Source organism: Phyllostomus hastatus, unplaced genomic scaffold, assembly GCF_019186645.2.
Source record: "Phyllostomus hastatus isolate PE091 unplaced genomic scaffold, TTU_PhHast_1.1 phas_contig_495, whole genome shotgun sequence".
In the NCBI taxonomy this organism is placed as follows: domain Eukaryota; kingdom Metazoa; phylum Chordata; class Mammalia; order Chiroptera; family Phyllostomidae; genus Phyllostomus; species Phyllostomus hastatus.
In genome coordinates, this window is record NW_025333895.1 from 6,391,643 (window position 1) to 6,407,671 (window position 16,029).

A 16,029-nucleotide genomic window follows, 5' to 3' on the forward strand; every position below is an offset into this window, starting at 1 on the left:
GAGGGTGAGGCCCATTCTGGGGCACGAGCAGAATCTGGAGCAGGGAGGTGGTGCGGTGCAGGGCTCAGGAGCCTGAGCTCGGGGCTTCCGCTCCCCCAGCCCTTGAGTCGTCGCGCGCCCAGGCAGGCGACAGTCTTGCTTCAGTGTCTCGTCACTCTCTCCACCCACAAGGGCCCCGCCGGCCCTGCTCTGTGCCGAGTTCTGGGTGGGGGCACCACAGGACGGGCAGAGGTTCTGCTGGGCTTCCCTTCCCCTCCCCGCCCCCTCAGCAGGACGGAGGTGGGGTCTGCTGAGTGCCTGCAGGTGCCAGTGGGTGGGGGAGGGGGAGGGGCTGCTACGAGCCCAGGGTGCGGGGGGGGGGGGCGGGCAGGGCTGGTCCTCAGAGGTCTCCGGACCCTCAGGGAGGGCAGGCCAGGCAGAAGCCAGGGGGAGGGGTCCAGGCGGTATTTCCCTCCCTGTCCCCTCCAGGCCGCCAAGCTGAAGGCCAGGCTGACCCTGATGGAGGGGTGGCTTCAGGGGTCCGACTGTGGAAGCCCCTGGGGGCCAGTGGACATTCTTCAGGGAGAGGCCCCTCAGGGGGACGTCTACCAGGACCACCAGCTGCACGGTACAGCGGGAGACGGGGAGGCCAGGGGAGGGCTGGCTGGTCGGACGCCCCCTTCGGAGCCCTTCCGGCTGGTCTCAGCATGCTTTGAGGGCCCCCCGCTCAGCCCCAGGGGAACCCACTTGCTGGGAGAGCCGGTCCGGCCTCCCTGCCGAGGTGGGCCCCTCCCGTGACGCCGTCCCGGCTCCCCGAGGACCTCCCCACAAGGTCCCTGGCCCAGACGTGCTGGGTAACTTTATTAGTGTCAGCCGCTTTCTGTAACATCAGTGCCTCCGCCCCCTGCCCCCCCCCCAGACTATGTAATCGCAGTGAGGCCGAGAGGCTGGGTTCACCCCTTCGTGCCCTCGCCCAGCCAGTGCCCGCCGGGCGCTGTCCCAGGTGCTGAACAGGTGCAGCTCCCGTGGGCCTGACCGTTGGCCGTTTTGCTCACAGTATCTCTCTAGTGCAGACCGTAAATGAGTTAGTAAGAGAAAAAAAAAAAGACTGGGATTTTGGCCCCAAGACATTGACGTTTCGGGGACATCCGAAGAAAACTGATTATTTTGTGTAACTTCACGTTCACAAGTGCCTATACTCCTTTAGCAGCCAGAGGTAGGCGAGCTGAGCGCCTGTTAGCAAGACTAGTTAGCGAAACAGGGAGGTCGCAGATGCCGCGACCTGCAACACAGTTCCCAGTCACGCCACAGATGACCCTGCTGGCTCGGGGCCCCAGACTCAGGAATTGCCTGTTGTCACTGTAGAAGGCCAGGTTCCCGCCACGCCCCGCTCTGCAGCTGGCTTCCTATGTGCGGGTTCTCTGAGCCTCAGCCTTTCCATCTGAGAAATGGGGAGGCTCTTCCTTGGTAACCGACAGGCGGGACTCAGGCCTGGTGCTGGAGTTAAACTGCACCCCGGAAGAGTAGAGGGCCCAGAGGGGGCCCCTCAGGGTGGGGGCTTTAGTGTGAAATCTTGATCGCTCCGTGACCCCCTGGACTGTGGGCTCTCTGCAGCGTTCCGGGAAGCCTTCCTGGCGCAGGCGGCAGGCCTCGGGGGAGCTGTGAGGGCTGCCCGGCAGCAGCTGCAGGCTCTGAGCGGGAGTGCCCGCTGCGGCCAGGCCGGAGCCGGGAAGACCTGCCTCCTGCTGGCAGACGTGGCGGCGGCCCTGGAGTCCGCAGAGGAGGAGGTTCTGCGTTCGGCCACCGTCCTCGCATCTCTGGTACCCCGGGGAGCTCCCCCCTCCCACCCTGAGCCCGGGCTCAGTGCCCTTGACCTGGCGACCTTGGGCAGAACTCCCACCCCTTTGGGGAGGCTCGGTTTCCTCATCTGCCAGAACGAGGGACGCCCGGAGCCTCCTCTGCTGGCTCAGCGAGGTGACACGTGCAAAGGACGAGGCATCGTCCAAGCAGACAGTGAGGGCCCAGCAGGCGGGAGGTGTCACGGCCGCCATTCCCACATTCTGGGGCTCCGCCCCCTGGATGGCCCCTGCAGCATTTCTGAAGGGCCTGCCACGGCCCGGTCCCTGCCCCGTAACCTGGCCAGGTGTGGCCCTTGCCCCTCAGGGATGGGCCACCAGTTCTCGCCTCTGTTCCTCTTTTCTCTCAAGGTGATTCCTCAGGAAGTCCCGGGCCAGCTCGCCAACTGGAGCCACCTGGCCACAGAGGCCCGTGACCTCGCCAGGAGGTGAGCCCCCCTGTGAAGGGAGCCCAGCCATTCTTCTGGGGGCTCCAGGGTCAGGACCAGCCCCACGGGTGTCCCCCACCAGGAGTTGGGATCAGATGAGGACAAGAGCCGCCCGGTTGGGGGGAATTGTGGCCACCGTGGGCAGGAGAGGCGTGGGAGGACAGCGTGAGCCCCTCGGCGATGCCGGGGGTGGGGCCCAGAGCCACCTTGGCTGACCGAAGGCCTCTGAGAGCATCTACCGTCCTTTTTAAAGTCACAGCTTTATCGAGGTAAAGCTGGCCTGCCCTGCAGCCCACCCGCCCAGGGCACAGTTCAGCGGTCTGCGGCGCGTTCACGGAGCCTGCAGTCCGGCAGAACGCCGCCTTGCCCCAGTCCAGAGCTCGCGCCCGTCGGCCGCTGCTCCCCATTGCTTCTCTTCATCCTCCCGGGGCCCCCGCAGCCGCCGGCACGCTTCCCGTCTCTGCGGGCGTCCCTCTTCTGGACACCCCACGTACGGGGGATCGCACAGCAAGTGGTCTTCAGCGTCTGGCCTCCTCCACTTCGCAGAGTGGCCTCAAGGGTCACCCACGCGGGGCACATGCCAGCGCTTGACTCCCTTTACGCCCGAGCGCTGTTCGTCGTGGGCACGGGACACGTCTTGTTTGTCCGCGGCCTTTGAAGGGCAGCTCATGGTCCTGGAGACACTGCGTCTGCCGCCGTTTCCCCCTTCGGCTGTGCCCGAGGGGCTTTAGACCCGTGTTGGAGTGAGCGGCCAGCTCCAGGGACTCGCTGAGGGACACACAGCTCGGAAGTGAGAGCGGGCGGCCAGACCCAGGCTCTCCGGACCGCCCTCTTCCGAGCTGTCCGTCTTAGGGCGACCGTGTCGATTTATTGCCCGAACGGAGCTGCCGTGTGTGAAAGAGGGCCCGTTCCTCATTCCTCCAGGAAGACAGGCATCGCCTCTCGACTCCACGTAGAAACGGGAACAGGGCGGGTCCCGGCCCCTCAGTCTGCTGTGTGTCAGGCAGAGAGCCCGGCTGGACGCCGGGGTGGCCCGAGGTCCAGGCCGTGGGGGGTGTGGGTTGGGGCCAACACCCCCTTTTTTGAGGGCTCTTGGCCACAGTTGCTGGGTATTTTTATGCAGCCACAAGGACACCGCCGCCAAGATCAAGGCCACGGCTCAGGGGGCTCTGCTCGCCTCCCACACCAGTTACATGCTTCTCTGGAGTCTGGTGGAGGGCAGAGGGGCCCTGGAGGCTCGGCAGGAGCTGGAGGACAGGTGAGGCCCTCCAGGGGTGGGTCGGAGCTTGGCTTGGCCTCCCAGAGTCAACGGGGCCTGGCTGGAGGCTGCCGGTCCCAGAGCTGGCTTCCTTGCCCTGCCAGTCTATGGGGAGGGTCAGGATGTCTGGGGTCTGGGCACCGATGGGTGGTGCTGCGGGAACCCACTCGTGCGTGGGGGTGCAGCTCGGCTGCTCAAGAAAAGGGTCGGCCACCTGAACCAGGAAGGCCCTCCCTCTCTCCCCTGCAGAGGCCCCAGCCCCAGCCCAGGCCCCGAGGCCGCTCCTCTCTGCACCAGCCTCCTCGTGGCCTTTCCTTCTCTGCTCTGGGTGGTCTCTCCATCTCCCGCTTAGTCAAAGGGGCAGCGGGGGCCCACCAGGGTCTGCCTGAGCCCAAGGTGGACTCTCCAGGTGGGAGTGGCCCAGCTCCTGTGGTCAGCTCTGAGCCAACCAGGATGGCGGGGGGAGGTCTCATGACCCACTCCGAGGGTGGGGGCCCTGGTTCTCTGAGAAGGGGGGGTGGGAGGGGGCCAGGTGGGCAGGGGCGGTGTGGACAGCTGGGCAGGACAGGACAGGACAGCTGTTCTAGTTGGCTGATTACAGCAGGGGCCCTCAACCCCTGGGCTGAGGACCAGTACCAGCCCGTAGCCTGTTAGGAGCCGGGCCACACGGCAGGAAGCGAGCGAACAAAGCTTCACCTGCCTTACCGCCTGAGCTCTGCCTCCTGTCCGCCCCTGCACACCCCGCCCACCCCACGTCCACGGCAAAATTGTCTTTCACAAAGCTGGTCCCTGGTGCCAAAAAGGTTGGTGACCGCTGGCTAAAGAGCCACAGAGGGATCATGCAGCCCCAGGGTCCCCATGCCCAAGGTCACCCAAGGACACAGCTGAGCCAAGGCCGAGTCTGGGCCGCTGCCCGTCCCTTCCTGGACGCCAGGCACGCTCCTCTTCGTGATTTATCCCGAGGAGCCAAACGTTTGCAGAACGTGGGTTCCCGAGTGGAAACCGAGTGTGAGCCCTTCGGGAAAAGGCGTGACCGAATCGAGGGCATGCAGAGACAGGAATGCAGTCCCTCTGCTGCCTTCCCCGTTCATTCGAAATCGGCCGAGGGGCGGCCAGTTTCCGAGGCCGTGCAGGGCGCTCTGCCCGGGAAGCTGGGACAGGCCTCCAGAGCCCGAGGGCTGGGGGAGGGGCACAGGACAGTGACGGGGGTGGAGGGGGCGGGGCGGGGAGGCAGGCCCTGCACCCTGCGCCTAGGGCCACCCGACTCCGTCTCCTCTCAGGTACCAGGAGGTTCAGGCGGCCCAGAAGGCACTGGGCACAGCCGTGGCGGAGGCACTGCCCGAAGCCGAGAGGGCGCTGGCCACCACGCATCAAGTTGGCGCCGACGCAGCCCCGCACCTGACCTCGCTGGCCGCCCCTGCAGCACTGGTCAGCTCTGTGTCCTTGGCTTTCACACGCGGTGGGGACAGGGGAGAAGGTGGCATCTGGGAAAGCCGTGCGGCCCAGGCAGAGGCAGATGCCCTGGCTTATTTTTAACTCCCCAGCAGTTGATAAAAAAACAAGATAATCCGCCTCCCGGGCTTGGCCGAACGCCCATCTGGCACGGAGTTAGAGCTCCGCCGCCCGCCGATCTGGTTGTTGATTACAATAATAATATCAAGGCGGGGCCCCTGCCCCTCCCAGTGGTGTTAGCGAGGGCACCCGACGGACTTGGTGTCAGTCCCGGCCCCGAGGATCCCGCCATGACCTTGGCCAAGGGCTTCCCCTCCCTGAGCCTCAGTTCTGTGTCTGGCGTGGGCGGTGGGGGGGAGCTCTCCCATTGGGTTATGTCCACGGGGAGGGGGCTGGGGTGCTGGTCAATAAAGCACAGGGTGGTCCCCAGTGCGTGCTGGCCTCGTCCCATCTGTCCCTGTCACCCTGCACTCGTCACCTCCAGATAAATCGGCTACATCATGTCTTCTCGGTAACCCAGAAACCCCCAATCTTGGGAACTGGACTTTGAAAGGAGGCTAAGCTTATACAATGCACGTGGGGCAGACCTGAGCCAGCCTGACCGGCCCCGGGCCGCTTTGGGGGTGGGGGTGCGGCGTCTTTGCCTCTGCCCCGGGCGTGAAGAGCTGCACAGAGGGAGAGCAGTGCCTGGGCTCCGAGCACTGGTTCCCCAGACTTGGCCGCAGCCGTGAGAGCACACGCGGCACCTGCATGGGGGTGCTGCCCTGGAGCCCGAGCACTCGGACCCGAGGGTCTGCGCTGGCAAGCACGCCGGCCCCGAGGTCTCGGCTGAGTTGTCTTGGACCTGAGGCAGGAAGTGCAGGTCTGGGGGGTGAGCTGCCTTGGGGAGGCTTCTAGAGCTCAGTGGGGCTGGGATCCGAGCCTCAAGAGAGCGGTCCCACCCTGGCCCTTGCCCTTACTGCTTCCCTGTGTCCGCATGACCCTACTCCCGCCGCCCCTGCCCCTGGCGCCTCTCACCCAGGAGAGGATCTGCCTCGTGGGCCTTCCCGCCGGGCCCTGTGTGACCCCTCCATCTCTCTGCATCCTCAGAATTCCAGGGCCCGGGACCTGGGCCTGAAGGCGCAGGTCCTGAAGAAGATGGTCATCTCCAAGGAGCGGGAAGTCACCGAGGCCGCCCGGGCCCTCCGGGCGACTGCCCGCACTGCGCTGCACGGGACAGAGCCCTTCACGCAGGTGGGCTTTTGTCCTTGGAGGCAGGGACCTGGGGGAGGCTGGGGCTGCCCCAGGGGTGATCTGGGGGTGGGGCTGCAGGGGTGGGTGGGGCAAAGATCATTCTTCTCCTCCCTCCAGTGCCCACCCCCTCAAACTCCAGAGAACCTCAGAGTCACCCGGGGCAGGAGGCAGGGTGGACAGACAGAGGGCAGGACAGACAGACAGGCTAGCAACACCCAAGGCCATGCCTGCCGCCATTATTCAGCCTTAGTTACAACTGGGGTAGGTTCGCCCTGCCCAATTTTTTCTTTATCCATTTTTAGACAGAGGGGAAAGGAGGGAGAAAGAGGGGGAGAGAAACATCGATGTGCGGTTGCCTCTTGTGTGCCCCCCTCTGGGGACCTGGACCACAGCCCAGACATAAGCCCTGACTGGGAGTCGAACCAGCTACCCTTTATTTCGCAGGCCGGCACTCAATCCACGGAGCCACGCCAGCCAGGGCCACCCGCCCAGTATTTACAGAGCACCTGCTCTGTATGTAACACTAAGCCACACAGTCTGGTGTTTGCAGCCCAGTGGGGAGATGGTATGAAATGGTGGGAAAATTCAAGCAGAATTATGGGGAGAATTTAGCCTAGCCTGGGGATGTCCAACCTATCAAAGTATAAAGACCTCTTAAATTTTTTACCTTTTCACCTGGAAGAAACTTTAGACATACAGAATGGTCTCAAGGAGAGTACAAAGCATTCCCCTCTGCCCCTCACACAGATCCACCCGATGTCAGCGTTTTAGTGGAGCAACCACAGGCCAAGTGCCCTAGTAAGGCAGCCCGTCTCGGGCTGTGGCCAACTAAGCTACCGGCGTTACTCAGATCCCGACACGGGTCCCGGAAGCGGCTTCTCCGGAGCCGTCCTTATTTCCCCTTTAAAAACGGAGCAGGGACCCTGGCTGGCGTAGCTCAGTGGATTGAGCGCAGGCTGCGAACCAAAGCATCACAGGTTCGATTCCCAGTCAGGGCACACGCCTGGGTTGTAGGCCACGGCCCCCAGCAACCGCACATGGATGTTTCTCTCTCTCTCTTTCTCCCTCTCTTCCCTCTCTAAAAATATAAATAAATAAATAACTAAATAAATAAATAAATAAATAAAAACATTAAAAAAAAAACAGAGCAGGGAGAAGGCTGTGTATGAGGAGTGAGCCTCCTCCAAAGAGCTGGGCCCTGCGGGCATGTACCGGGGAAGCTGGGCTGTGTCGGGGCTGCCAGGGTGGCACCCCCTGATCTGGGCCGTCGCCCTCCTCCAGAGTGGGGATGCCTAGGAGAGAGGGGCCCCCCACCCCCCCAGGCCTCTGAGCGCCATGGCAGGGCCCAGCCCAGGCCCCAGAGTGCAGTGTCCACCCCCACCGGGTCCACAGTGCCTCTCACCTGGCGGAGCGGCCAGAGTCAGACCGAGATGTGAGGGCTCCCAGAGCAGTGTTTTGTGGCTCTTCAAATCCATGTTATGAATTTGTTTGTTTGTTGATTGATCGATTTAAGAATAAAGATTTTATTCCTTTATTTTCAGAGAAGGGAAAGGGAGAGAGAAAGAGAGGGAGAGAAGCATCAATGTGCGAGAGAAACATTGATCGGTTGCCTCTCACACGCCCCCAGTGGGGGACCTGGCCCAAAACCCAGGCGTGTGCCCTGACTGGGAATTGAACCCAAGACATTCTGGTGTAGAGGGTGATGCCCAATCCACTGAGCCACACCAGTCAGGGCCACGTTATTTATTTATTATCATTATTGAGCTGAAATTCACGCAACGCAGAGTGAGCCATCATTCCAGTGTGCAATGCAGTGGCATCGAGCGCCTGCTCCACACCGTGCCGCCGTCACCTCTGTCTAGTTCCAGACTCTCCCCGCCCCGAAAGGAAGCCCCACGCCTGTCAGGCAGTCACTCCTCCCTCCCCCTCCCCTCCCTGCCCCCAGTGGCCACCACGCATCTGCTTTCCGTCTGTGGATTTACCCACTCTGCAAACTTCATGGGAGTGGAATCACGCAATACGTAGCCCTTCATGTCTGGCTTCTTTCCGTTCCCGTGATTTCGAGGTTCATCCACTCTGTGCACGTGTCAGAACCTCATTCCTCTTTATGGCCACATACTACTCCACTGTGTGCCAGAAGGGCAGGTCGGTGTGTCTGCTGTCCCGTGCCCCATGCCTGGTCTTGTTTAGCGGCTGGGGGAAGAAACGGACGTTCCAAGGGAAAAGTTGTGTGATGAACAGATCTGCTATTTGAGGTACAGCGTGTTCTGAAAGGAAATTTTCAGCCCTGGCTGTTGGGGCTCAGTGAATTGAGCACAGACCCACGAACTGGAAGGTCACAAGTTTGATTCCCAGTCAGGGCACATGCCTGGGTTGCAGGCCCGGTCCCCAGTTGCGGACGTGGGAAAGCCAACTACTTGATGTTTCTCTCTCTCCCTTCCTTTCTCTCTAAAAATAAATAAATAAAATCTTAATTAAAAAAAAGAAATGGCCCTGGCTGGTATGGCTCAGTAGACTGAGTGTGGGCCTGTAAACCAAAGGGTTGCCGGTTCGATTCCCAGTCTGGGCAGGTGCCTGCATTGCAGGCCAGGTCCCCAGTGGAGGGCACGCGAGAGACAACCACACACTGATGTTTCTCTCCTTCTCTTTCTCCTTCCCTTCCCCTCTCTCTAAAAATAAATAAGTCAAATCTTTAAAAAAAAAATCCTGCCCTGGCTGGCGTAGCTCAGTGGACTGAGCGCGGGCTGGGAACCAAAGTGTCCCAGGTTCGATTCCCAGTCAGGGCACATGCCTGGGTTGCAGGCCACGGCCCCCAGCAACCGCACACTGATGTTTCTCTCTCTCTCTCTATCTCCCTCCCTTCCCTCTCTAAAAAATAAATAAATAAGGTCTTTAAAAAAAATACTTTAAAAAAAAATCCTGTTGTCTTTCCTGCCTTCTTGTGTTCATGTTCCTTCAAGCTTTTCCAGGGCAGGTAACTTCTTGGGAGAGATATTCAGGGATTCACATTTGCATAATAAAACACCAGGTATTCTTCAGCGTACTTCATGGCCAGTCAGAGTTTTGGTGATGTTTCGGGACCTGGTGTATGCGGGTTCGGTGCCCGCCTGGCCCGGCTCCAGGCAGCACGCCTGCCCATGTGCCACCTGCCCAGCGCCTCTCTTCTCTCCTCTCTCTCCAGCTGCAATGCGAGGCCAGAGCCGCCCTGACCCGGGCATCCTCGTCTGTCCAGGCTGCCAGAGTGACCGTCCTGGGAGCCAAGACCCTGCTGGCTGACCTGGAAGGTACCCGTGCCTGGCTGAGCCCTCGACTGACTGAGGCACAAGTGCCCGAGACAGCCACCTGGACAGGCTTGGCTGCAGGGGACGGGAGTCCAGTCACGTGGGCGTAAGCCAAGTGGACAGCTCCCTCTGCCAGGACCTCTCCTGCGGCTGCTTGTCCCTCCCCCACTCCTCCCCCCACCCCGCAACATACTTCTCACCAGGTGCTCGCCCACATGGCCGCCCACATGACCATCCACCATCAGACCACGCGCAGAGCCCCTGAGAGCCATGTGATGCCTTCGGCCGTCCCATCCCAGTCTAGTCCACTCTGGCCAGGGCGCCCGTTACCTGGGGCTAATGTGACTGTCCAGTGTCCAATTGGGGCTACAGGGAGGGATACAGAGTTTCTCTGCAGAAGGGGGCATGGGTTGATGCCAGTCCAGGTCTCATTTTGAGCTTTAGGAAAATGAGGCGAAGTGCCCCCATTTTACAGATGGATAGACCGAGGAAAGGAAGTGATCTCTCTCCCTGGATGTGAGCTAAGCTGCACAGGAACCAGCCAGCGTTATGCTTCTTCACCTTGGTGTGCCCCCGTATTGTGGGCTCCCGTGATGTCCCCTTTGCTCCAGAGAGAAGCCCCCTCACCCTTTGTTTGTGGCTGTGTCCCAGTGAGCCCAACAAGGCAGGAACACGCCCAGAGCCCCCAGTGCCTCCTAGGGTCTGAGACCTGGGGTCAGGTCTCTGCCGTCATAGTGATTCTGCGGCCTCCCTCCCAGCCCCACCCGTGGGCTCCGAGCCTCTGGGCAGAGGCTGAACTGGGCAATGCCTCCAATGTCCTGGTGACCCGTTCGTTGGTCAGGGGACTTCTGGTGGGAAAGGCATGGCTGTGTGTGCTTGTCTCTGCCTGAAGTTTAGGAAAGTGTGAATTCAGTGATATGTAATGATGGAATATTAGGGTTTTAGAGCATTAGAATTATAAAGGGGTCTTAAAGTCACATACCACGACCCCCTCACCAGACAGGGGACTCACCGACCCTTAGCAGACAGGGGACTCACCGACCCTTAGCTTGCTTGCCCCTAGTGATGGTGTGCTCACTACCTCACAAGATATCTCCTTCTCATTGTTGGATGGGTCTGAGAAAAGGAAAGTTCTTGCAGGTACTAAATGGGAATTTGCCTCCCTGGCGCTGCTTGGTACTCAACATGGGGACGCACCTCCAGCCTCTGAGCTGGGTTCCTTTCCCTGTTCTCACCCCCTTCCACCAGCTGGCCCGGGCTCAGCTGGCGTTCAGGATGGCAGAGAACTTGGCTGAAGGGAACGTGGAGCAGCCTCCCCCAGGGCATGCTCCAGGGCCCCTGGCCTACCGTCCGTTCTTCCAAGACAGGGTTCATGGTCAAATGAGCTTAGGAAATGTGGTGTGTTGGTATCCAGGGCCCACCTTAGAACAGCAAAGGCCCCGAGAAGTCTCACGAGAAAGAAAGCCGGCTCACCCAACCTACACTCCATGGACATTTCTCCCTGACATTTATTAACACGCTGTAGACTCAGGGCTCCACCGAGTGCACTTGAAGAACCATTCATTTTGTGTAAAAGCAGGAAAGTGTAGATCTAATTTCTGGGTTATCTTCATAAAGCAATTATGTCATGTGATACCCATAAATATAAGAAGGCTTAGTGCTTCTTAAAATTTGACTTTGTCTACTGTAACCAGTAATCTTTAAGATAAATTTCCCTTACAATTTTATTTGAAAGGAAAGGAAAAAGTCTCTCTTTTTTTCACACAAAGGAAACTACTTCTTATAAGATGATAAAACCTATATGAATTGTATTTCCCTTTTTGTCTTGGCCGCTAGGAAGCTCAGAGGTAAATAGGATATTTGGTACCTGCAATGTCATTATCCTAATTTTCTGGCGCTTCTCATTCCTTCTCTTCCCTTCCTTATCCCCTTCCCTCCCCAGCCACAGGTGGCCCTTGGTTTTTCATTTTCATGGTCTAACTCAATTTATTTATCACTATAAGGTACCTCAAAGCCTTTTCAGAAATAGGTAGTACCTAAAAAGAAAGAGCTCAGTGGACTTTGCTGTGTAGCATGCCGTGGTTCCCCATCCCCAACAGTGGCCCAGACATTGGCCACCATGTGATCTGTGGCTTTAACAAGCATCATAATATAATATGAATCTTTACATTCACTGGGCAGTATGTCTCACTTGTGTGTTCGCCCTCCCCACCCCACCCCCGACCCCCAGATCTCATGCATTTTGACCTCAGCTCATGTTGTGTGTGGGTCCGGGGCTGGTCAGGCAACTGGCAGGCCCTCCGGCCGGGAGCCAGGCCCTCCTGACGGCCTCGGCCGGCTTTGCAGGCGTGAAGCCGCAGTTTCCTCGGCCCAAGGACCAGGCCGCGCTGAGCAGGAAGGCAGGCGTCGTCCGGAGCAGGATCCTTGCAGACGCAAGAAAGAAGACCAAGCAGGCGGAGAAGATGCTGGGAAACTCGGCACCTGTCTCCTCCAGTGCCAGGAAAAAGGGCATGGAGGCTGCGCTGCTGGCCAAGAACAGTGCCAAGGTCAGGGCCACAGATGGATGGCAGTGGTGTCCCCGTGGGAGAACTGTCACGTAAGAGCTGCCCCCCCGCAGACCCCCGCCCTTCCCTGGATGCAGTGCCGCACACTCCACACTCACTGAGGGCTCCGTGCATCCCGGGCGCTGCGCCCTGGAGCTTCTCACGGGTGGCCCTGTGGGTTCCTCGAGAAACAGGTGTCATGGCTGTCCCCGCGGGGTCAGGACAGGGGAGGACCCTGAGGCCCAGCTGCTTCAGTAACTTAAGTCTCGTGAGCAGGACTCACTCGTAGGTCTGCTTGGCCTTATCCCCCCCAACCTCCAGGCTGTTCTTTTTAAAATGGGGCCCCGTGCTAATGGAGGGGTGTCTCCCCCGTTCTCGCCGATGCTGTCTCACCTGTTGGCGTTGTCGCCAGAGTGGTCCTTACCTCCAGGAGGACGTTCTCTGTTCACCCTCTTCTGCACTGTCCCCCGTGTCACCCACCGTAGCTCGCCAAGGCCTTGCTGAGGGAGGGGGAGCAGGAACGCCGCCACGCCAGGCGGCTCTCCGGCCAGACGCGGGCGACACTGCGACAGGCCTCCCAGCAGGCGGTCGCCTCGAGGGCGCGGAGGCAGGAGCTGGAGGAGGCCAAGCAGGTGCGTGTGCCGAGGCCTTCGCCCCATTTCCTCCTGGCCCCAGAGCCCGTGGAAGCTGCTCAGGCTCTTCCTCCTTCCTCCCCCCTCCCCTCCCCCCTGAAGGTGGGTGCAGGGCTGAGCCGGATGGGGCGGCAGATCCAGGAATCGCGCGCCTCCCTGGAGAAGGACATCGGGGCCTTGCTGGAGCTGCTCGCCGGGCTGGGTAAGGAGGCCCGGGGCTGGGCCCTGACCCCCTGGGTCCTGGGGGTCCCTCGGGGTCTTCCTGTGAGCTCTGAGAGGGCAAACCACCCCGGCTGTTGCCCTTGTTCATTCATGCACGCCGGCACCACCCGGCCCCCGCCCCTGCCCCTGCCCCTGGGAGCTCCGCAGGGGCAGACAGAATGGAGGCTGTAACCCAGTCCTGGATCTCCTCTCAAAGGCCAGGCTGTTTGGCCTTTCCCGGGGACAGTGGGGCCTCTCCGGGTCTTTGCTGGGGGCAGGACCTGTCCGGACATCGGAGCTCAGCCCTGCTCTGCCTCCTCCTGCCCCTGGCCCCAGCTGCTGCTGCACCCGCCTGCCCTTCACGAGACTTTTATTGCCCAGGAATGTTGAGGCCGTGGGGAGCCCTGGGGCCCAGTGGGATCCTCTGGGTTTAGAAGAAGCCGTTTAGAATTTACTTCCTCATCCTTGTCACTCTTACCGTGCTGAGCTGTCTTCCTGTTGAACGTCGCCCTTAATGACGAGGGCCAGGTGGGGCAGGCAGCCTGTGGATTGCATGCCACATCACCACCACGTTCAGGCGTGAGCGCCTGGCCCCCACCCCTTGTTTTACTCTTGGGGAGCCTCCAGGAAGCCCTTCCCACCCAGGAAATAGAGCCAGACTAGGCCTGGGCCTGGGCCGGGGCCAGGCCGGGCTGTCTGCCCCCCAGGTCCGCAGCCCTTTCCGCCCCCTCCGCCTCCTGAGCTCTCATTCTGAAGCCAGAGACCCTGTTTCCACCCGCGCATCCGCCCGCCGCCCCCCTCCTCCCCCCGCACAGGTGGTCCCGGTGGAGGCGTGCCCTCGGTGACTCGACGTGGCGTGGGGAAGCCGGCAGGCATCGTGGGCACCTTGCACGCACCACGGCCTGATAGCAGAAGAGACCGGGGCACGGGCTTCACCCAAGGCCTTTAAAAAAAAAACAGTAGTAATACCAACAACAAACATTCAGTTGCCCGCAGTGCCACCTGCCCAGGGGAACACCCCAGAAATCTGCGCGTGACCTCGGCAGGGAGCCCGGGTCAGCCTCCACCTTGCTTTCCTGGTGGATTGTGGGTAGTCAGAGTCCTGGAGGGTTGGACTGGGAAAGGCCTCTGGGGTGGGGACGGCAGGAGCTGGCCCACGCTGAGGCGCTCGGCCCCCCTACAGGGTCGCTGGACACCCATGAAGCCCCCGCCCAGGCCCTGAACGAGACCGGGCGGGCACTGGAGCGCCTGCGGCTGCGGCTGGGCCCACCCGGGTCCCTGCAGGGCAAACTCAGGCTGTTGGAGCAGGAGTTCGAGCAGCAGGAGCTGCAGATCCAGAGCTTCGAGAGCGACCTCGCGGAGGTCCGCGCCGACAAGCAGAACTTGGAGGCCATTCTGCAGAGTCTGCCCGAGAGCTGCGCCAGCTGGCAGTGAGCACCCCCGGCCCGCGGCCGGCGCCACACCCGCCAGTGCGCCCGGGCGAACACACGCCCTTCTGTGACCCCCCGTCCAGCAGGAGGCATGTGCACTCAGGGTTCACCACTGAGTACACTCCCTGCCAGGCACACACAAACACACATACCACCACGTCCACGGCACACGGATGTGCTGTGGACAAGTGCCTGTGGGTGTGGTGCACACGTGTGCACAGGCCCCTCTGGGCACGCACACCCATGCAGTCCATGCACAGCTGCTTCTTGAGCGCCACTGGGTGCTGCAGACCCTCTGGGCGCTGGGGAGCTAAGTCAGACACGCTGCAGCATTGACATGTGCCCTGTCACTCCTGAAAGCGTGGGCCCAGGCAGGGCTGGTGCCTGGGAGGCTGCAGGGGCATCTGCAGAGATCCAGGGGGCGGCTCCAGAGCTGCCGTCTGTCCCACCGCGGCCCCCCACCCCTGTCGCCCCTGCACACATACAACCAGCAGTTCTGCACAAGCGAGGGACCGGCAGGCCGACCAACGCAAGGTCCTAGCAGCTTCTCAGCAGTGGAACTGAGGCCCAGGACTCCGGGGACACGGTGCAGCCTGCTGGGTCCCCCGGGAATGGCTGTCCCCTGTGGGGGGGACCACTGGCGTCATGAAATACTTCCTTCTGAGGGTTCTGCTGCCCCTCCCTTTGAGCCTGTGGCCTGTCCAATGCGCTGCTGGGCCTCAAGGGCCTGAGGGTGCCTGGGTCAGGGGAACACAGGTAGCAGGGAGCTGCCCTGTGTGACCCCACTGACCCCGGATGGCCTCTGACTGATTGACACTTCCCAAACTGGCACTGGGGTGCTGTGGCCCTGCCTGCTGGGGTGGAGGCCTCTGCTGGGGCGGAGGCCCGGCTGCCTTTCCAGTCTGTCCTGCTGGGGAATCCCCCTGTGGCCGGGGCCCCCCCGCCGACCTCTGCCCAGGATTCCCTGGCATTTCCTCCTGGCACCCCTCCCCCTTCCACGAGCCCTCTTCCAACAGATGGCAGGGCCTTGGCACCAGGGGGATGGGGGCCTCAGGGGGCCCAGGCCCCTCCCACAACTCAGGCCTGCCCCCAGCTCGGGGGACGGGCAGCAGCAGTCAAGTTCTGTTTAACGTGGAAATAAAGGTCCTCTTTACTAGCTGGGTGGTGGCCTCTGGTCCTCCCTTGCGGGGCGGCAGCGGGGACCCTGGCTGTGGGTGCACACACACACGGCACACCCGAGAGCAGGACACGCCCAGTGCCCAGGGAGTGGGAGGAAGGATGCCCACTGACCCACCTCGGCCCACACACAGGAGTAGGAACCTGGCCAAGGCTGAGCCCACTGGCATGGCAGGGTCTGCCCACTGCGGGGATTTTGCTGGGGTCCTGCAGCCACAGGCACCTGCCCCCTCCCCTCTGCTCCAGGGGCTTATCAGGCAACGCCAAGGGGCGGGAAAGTTTGAAGGGTGGGGTACAGACCGGCCCTCAGCTGACCTCTGGCTCAGTCTGAAGACACTGAGGCAGGAAATGAACTCAAAACCTAGTGTCCAGCAGCCCAGAAAGGCTCAGAGAGGGACACTGTTGAGGAGGGGAGGGCTTTGGGTCAGGCCCCGAAGAGGGGGGGACAGAGGGGAACATTCCAGGCAGGGGAGGGCAACAGCCTGGGCTCTGCAAGGAAGGGCTTGGCCAGCACGGGCCCCTCCAGGAGCACAGGTCGCAGGGGTAGGGCTACTCAGCTC

The 16,029-nt window shown here is 61.3% G+C and overlaps 1 protein-coding gene across 1 annotated transcript in view; it reads left to right on the top strand.

Annotated features, from left to right (window-relative positions):
- Window positions 1-15,430, top strand: part of LAMC3 (laminin subunit gamma 3) — a 52,476-nt gene extending 37,046 nt beyond the window's left edge. The window contains exons 18-28 of the mRNA XM_045846267.1: window positions 469-607; window positions 1,594-1,799; window positions 2,187-2,263; window positions 3,387-3,521; window positions 4,802-4,949; window positions 6,063-6,206; window positions 9,388-9,490; window positions 11,834-12,033; window positions 12,516-12,662; window positions 12,765-12,864; window positions 14,047-15,430. Coding sequence (XP_045702223.1) covers window positions 469-607; window positions 1,594-1,799; window positions 2,187-2,263; window positions 3,387-3,521; window positions 4,802-4,949; window positions 6,063-6,206; window positions 9,388-9,490; window positions 11,834-12,033; window positions 12,516-12,662; window positions 12,765-12,864; window positions 14,047-14,297 — 1,650 coding nt within the window. The 3' untranslated portion in view covers window positions 14,298-15,430. The remainder of the gene's footprint in view (window positions 1-468; window positions 608-1,593; window positions 1,800-2,186; window positions 2,264-3,386; window positions 3,522-4,801; window positions 4,950-6,062; window positions 6,207-9,387; window positions 9,491-11,833; window positions 12,034-12,515; window positions 12,663-12,764; window positions 12,865-14,046) is intronic.
- The last annotated feature ends 599 nt before the right edge of the window (window positions 15,431-16,029 follow it).